Source organism: Choristoneura fumiferana, chromosome 2 (assembly GCF_025370935.1).
Source record: "Choristoneura fumiferana chromosome 2, NRCan_CFum_1, whole genome shotgun sequence".
NCBI lineage: Eukaryota > Metazoa > Arthropoda > Insecta > Lepidoptera > Tortricidae > Choristoneura > Choristoneura fumiferana.
This window is the reverse complement of record NC_133473.1, coordinates 1,588,962-1,594,961: the sequence shown is the minus strand read 5'-3', so window position 1 is coordinate 1,594,961 and position 6,000 is coordinate 1,588,962. Positions and strand designations below refer to the sequence as shown.

General features: G+C 42.1%; 1 protein-coding gene across 1 annotated transcript in view; it reads left to right on the top strand.

Annotated features, from left to right (window-relative positions):
• The window catches only part of betaCOP (coatomer subunit beta), a 53,721-nt gene that overhangs the window by 24,772 nt on the left and 22,949 nt on the right, over positions 1 to 6,000 (top strand). Inside the window, exon 3 of the mRNA XM_074111490.1 lies at positions 5,715 to 5,944. Coding sequence (XP_073967591.1) covers positions 5,715 to 5,944 — 230 coding nt within the window. The remainder of the gene's footprint in view (positions 1 to 5,714; positions 5,945 to 6,000) is intronic.

Below are 6,000 nucleotides of genomic sequence, written 5' to 3'. Positions count from 1 at the left end.
TACCTAATGAGTCCCGACTGTTGAATTTAAGATTAGCTACTTAACAGAGTTTCTACCCACTAGACTTGTTTTTCGCTTTTTTGTATTTTTTAAGGCTCCTGCTGACTATGCTGTGACATTGGGACCACTTGCTCGGTTGCCTTACAGTCCAAATAATAAAAAAAAATAAAATAAAATAATCATTGCAGTGTTGTTATTTTTTTAAGAACATCCTATATGTGACTTTCACTTCATAATGACGTCCCGCCAGCACCAAAGTTACGCTCCTGGTCATAATATTTCCACGTATCCCACTAAAATAAAGAGCGTCTAATAGGTTCCACTTATCTCTACCAGCGGGGACAGGTGAAAAATAAACCATATATCCCTACCAGTGGAGATAGCCTGGTAGGATAGGTGGGACAGGGCCTTATAAGTACTTTAATTATGTAAAATGTTATCCAGAACATGGCGGGAGTAGAGCAGCCATGTTACACATTAATCAACTTCCCGACAGACTCCGAAACCTTCCAATGACATGCAGCTCAAGCTTGACCTGGTAAAATAACTTGTTTTTTGATATTGTTTAGACTTTGAACACTCCCAGTGATCGTAAATATCCTTATTGATGTCAATTAGTACCATGCCAAAGTCCTGATGAGTTGTGATTATGGAAGACTAGATATTAAATATGTATGTTTGCATTTCGTCACTACTTTTAATAAAAAAGCTTGTACCTCAAAACCGATAATTTTTTGAGTGAAGCTTATAAATAACTTTGCTTCGGCTAAAACTCGAAAACATGCGTTTTCCCAGAGATAAGACCAGCTTGATGACTGTTGTCCCCAAAAACCCCATTGTACCAATTTCATCAAAAATTGTTAGAGCTGTTTCCAAGATCCCTGAAATAAATAAGTAAAAATACAAGAATTGCTTGTTTAAAGATATAAGATTATTTCAAAAACCAATTATTTTTATTTATTGTATGGCTTACAAATCACTTCGTAAGGTATTCTGCTGCTTCGTTTGTGAGGGTTTTCTATCCTCTCTCGTATTTTGTTAGTGGGCACTCCATTTTTTTGGTATTATGTAGGTAGATTTAAGTTGTGATCACGTGACAGGTTAGATTTCTACCCATATATGTCAGTCGGATTTTGGTAAAGATCGAATAAACAAGCACAATTCATGCTAAACTGATTATTTATTTAAAACATAACATTGCGACGTGTAAATGTGAAAATGGGTGATAAATCATATATCGCGAACATAGTGTTGCCGGGCAAGTTCATACCGAATAAGGATAACTGGGAAAACTACCGCGAGCAGCTGTTCTTCGCGTTGGAGGCATCAGGCCCATTGGAAAGCGTGCAGAAACGTGCCTTGTTTTTGTCACAATGCGGCAAGGAGGCGTTTGCATTGATTGTGTCTTTGTTATCACCAAAAAGGCCCAGTGAAGTCGAATTTGACGAAATAGTTGAGTTGTTGAACCAATTCTTTGTACCCACACCGCATCCGATATTAGAAACTGAGAAATTCTACAACAGGAAGCAAAGGAGCAACGAGTCAATCACAAGTTTCGTGGCGGCGTTGCACGACATCAGCTCCCGTTGTAAGTTTAGTGATATGCCGCGCCGGATAGTGGAGCAGATTATACTTGGGGTCAAAGATGGAGGATTAAAAAGGAGCTTCTGAAAATAGAGGTTACCGATTTAACATATGACAAAGTGGTTCAACGTGCGCTTAATTATGAGGCCGTTTCCGAGAGTAATGTATCAGCGAGAACACATTGTTGTGATGTCACTCTGATGAGTCCTAGTACGAGCGCAGATTCGAGTGAGCCAATGGATGTAAACGCTGTTCAAACGAAGCAGTGCGTGCATTGTGCAAAGCGACACGCTAATTTACGTTGTAAGTTTCGGAACGCAACGTGTTACAAATGTCACAAGAAAGGACATACCAAAGCCGCCTGCGAAGCAAACTTGAATAAAACGGGAAAAACACACGTAAACAAATGTGACGAGTGTTGCTCGGCTTCCGACGGGGAATCAAGCGTCAAAGAAGACAGCGCGGAAGACAATCACGGCATTAACGGCATTTACGACAGAGTGCACGGCATGTCGGGCGCCGGCGCCGCGCGCGTGCGGCCTGTCATGGTGCAACTGACGGCCAACGGCGTGCCGCTGGTGATGGAGGTGGACTCCGGCTCCGCGCGCACCATCCTGCCGCACAGTCTGTACCGGCAGCACCGTCAAGCGTTCCCCGCTCAGCTGACGCCGTGCAAGACCAAGTTAGTCACATGGACAGATGACGTGTTGAAGATCGTAGGCGAAATGATAGTGGACGTTGTATACAACGGTATAAGTGTTAAGTTGCCGTTGTTAGTGAGTTGCGGCAAGGGACCGGCGTTACTAGGACGTGCGTGGTTCGAGCCCTTAGGCATTTCGATTCAGGGCGTGAATTCAGTAATCGAAGAGACAGTGGACTTTGCATCGAAGTTTCCGCAGCTGTTTGACGACAGCATGGACAAGTACAGTGGACCGCTAGTGCATATAGACTGTAAGGAAGGAGTGAGTCCTGTTTTCTTGCGTTGTCGTCCTGTTCCTTTCCCGTTACGTGAGAAGGTTAATGAACAGTTAAACAAGATGGTGACAGACGGAATAATCTCGCCGGTAAAACACTCGCGCTGGGCAACACCACTGACTATAGTGCCTAAGCCCGATGGATCGCTACGACTATGTGGAGATTATAGGAGCACAGTTAATGCGTCGTGCCTAGCTGACAGCTACCCACTGCCGACGTCGAACGAAGCTTTTTTTGCTTTGGCGGGGGAAAATATTTTTCAAAGGTGGACCTCAAGCAAGCGTACAACCAGTTAAAAGTAGACGATGAGACAGCAGAGCTTCTCACACTCAACACACCCTTGGGGTTGATGAGAATGAATCGACTAGCTTATGGTGTTAATGCTGCGACGGCAATTTTCCAGAGGCTAATGAGTTCGATACTGGCGGGAATACAAGGAGTTGCCTGTTTACTTGATGATGTGGTGGTCTGCGGCTCAACGTTACAAGAACACAATGAGAGACTTTTGCTGGTACTGAAAAGGCTTGAAGACCTTGGACTGAAGTTAAATAGAGCGAAATGCATTTTTTCGTCAAGAAGAGTGACCTTTTGGGTTATGAGATTGATGACACCGGAGTACATCCTTCTAAAGAGAAAATCCGAGAGATTTTTGAGAAACCAGCTCCATCAAACAAAAAGGCACTGAAAGCATTTCTAGGCTTATACAATTTTTATGAGCGATTCCTGAAGGATAAAACGATTGTATTGGAGCCTCTGTACAAACTACTGAAAGAGAATGTAAAATGGCAATGGGGTACCCCTGAGCAGGCAGCTTTGATAAAGCTAAATCTCTGCTGACTTCTGACTTGACGTTGGTGCATTACAGCCTAGAGAGAGAGCTTTATATGCTGTGTGATGCAAGCGAATATGGAGTTGGAGCAGTATTGGTTCATAAGATGGATGATGGCACAGAGAGACCAGTTATAATGGGTTCAAGAACCATGCAACCTCATGAACGTCGTTATGCTCAGATCGATAAAGAGGCCTTAGCAATTATGTTTGGCCTGAAGAAGTTCAGACAGTATTTGTTGGGACGAAAATTTGTGATATTTACAGACCACAAACCTCTTCTAGGAATTTTTGGCCGAAATAAACCAATACCAGAATTGGTTTCCAATAGGATGTTAAGATGGGCATTGACTCTAAATACATTTGACTATGAGCTTAAACACCGTCCTGGGAAAGACATGGGCAATGCCGACAGTCTCAGTCGTTGGCCCACTCCACACACCAGAGAAGATCATGATGATGACGAGCTTGATATATTCTTACTGGAACAATCTGATATTGATTCCAAGGCTATTGCTAAAGAAACGGATAAAGATCAGGTGCTAAAAAGAGTCAAATATTATCTTTTACATGGTTGGCCAAATACAATAGAAGACCCTGAAATACTGCCCTATCATAGAAGAAGAGACTACTTGTCATTAAACAAAAACTGCATTTTGTGGTCTAACAGAGTAGTAATACCCAAAGTGCTACAGGGCAATGTACTAAGAAAACTGCATGAAGGCCATTATGGAATGGTGCAAACAAAAATGACAGCTAGAGGATACATATGGTATCCTTCTTTGGATAAAGACATTGAAGAATTGGTAGCTCAGTGTGAGAAATGTCAGGCACACAGGAATAATCCTCCAGTCACAGGACATGTTTGGCAGCCCACTACCAAGCCATGGTCACGAGTTCACATAGATTTCATGGGGCCATTCATGAATAAAACCTTTCTTGTTTTGGTGGATGCTTATAGCAAATGGCCAGTAATTGAAATGGTACCCTCCATGTCGAGCAAAACTGTAGTTGAGCTGTTAAGAAAAATTTTTGCTGACTTTGAATTACCGGATGTAGTGGTATCTGACAATGGACTGGCATTCACCTCTAAGAGTTTCAAGACTTTATGTCAAAGAACCGGATTCGACATATCACTGGAGCGCCATATCATCCGGCCACTAATGGTCAAATCGAAAGGACCATTCAATCCATCAAATCTAAACTTAATAAACAATCCCCTATGACTTGGTCAGAGCGAGTAGCGAAAGTGCTATTTCATATGCGAACTGTACCAAGCACTGTGACGGGCAAGACCCCTGCAGAGATGCTCAACGGCCGGAAGTTCAGGACTGCCCTCACGCCCTTACATCCAGACTCTGACTTTTCAGATAATTTAGAAATTGGAGGGGAGGGAATCAAGGGAATCCAAAGAAGACATTCAAGGCAGGAGATCATGTGTTATTCAGACTCTATAATATGAATCAGAAGTGGCAGCGCGGGGTCGTCACGGCCGTGGATGGCCAGCTGTTTACGAAGTTAAGACCGACAATGGAGCCACTCACAGAAGACACGTGGACCAACTGCTTAGGACAAGGCTACCTAACGCCATACCGGAGGACATTCAAAACAATGATAATGATGATGATTCTGAGACTAATGATTACCCGGATGTGACAATACCACCACCAGAAGAGTGGGCGCAAATTATAGGAGTATAGACTTGATTATGTAACAATGTGATTATGTACTAGATAATTAAAATACTTAAGGTGAAGGTATTATGTAGGTAGATTTAAGTTGTGATCACGTGACAGGTTAGATTTCTACCCATATATGTCAGTCGGATTTTGGTAAAGATCGAATAAACAAGCACAATTCATGCTAAACTGATTATTTATTTAAAACATAACAGTTGGTATGTTGATTTGAGATTTTTTCAAAGCAGTGATGACTTACAAATGCTACATTTAACATCATCATATTTGCTGATTAAAAATTGGTCAACAACAAGTTTTAAGGGAACACCTTTGTTCAATAGATAGAGGATGTCCCAGTTGATGATGATGATGATGAATTGAATATTAGAGGTGCTAATTAGCTACGCAGTAGTCTGCAAATGGACACTCTTTTAGTGTCTTTTGACACTCAATTTCTTCAATTTCATCAATTGAAAACTACTCTACTCTACTAGTACTACTCACCAGCACAAAATTTGGCTCACTCTATGTATAAAATTAACTATTATTGCATACATTAAGGGCTAGATTTTTTGCCGCTCAGTATATATTTTTCTGTATTCCGATTCTATTTCGCCACCAAATACTAAATACAATCCGTTCCAACAGAGAAAGGTGACACGAAGAAGAAAATCGAGGCCCTCAAAAAGGTGATCGGCATCATTCTCTCGGGGGAGAAGATCCCCGGTCTATTGATGGTCATCATCCGCTTCGTGCTGCCCCTCCATGACCACACCATCAAGAAGCTGTTGCTTATCTTCTGGGAGATCGTGCCCAAGACCACGGCTGATGGGAAACTCATGCAAGAGATGATATTGGTCTGCGATGCTTACAGGAAGGTTGGTATTTATAATCAGGCTGTGGCAGGATCGGTAATTATGAAAATAATTACGTT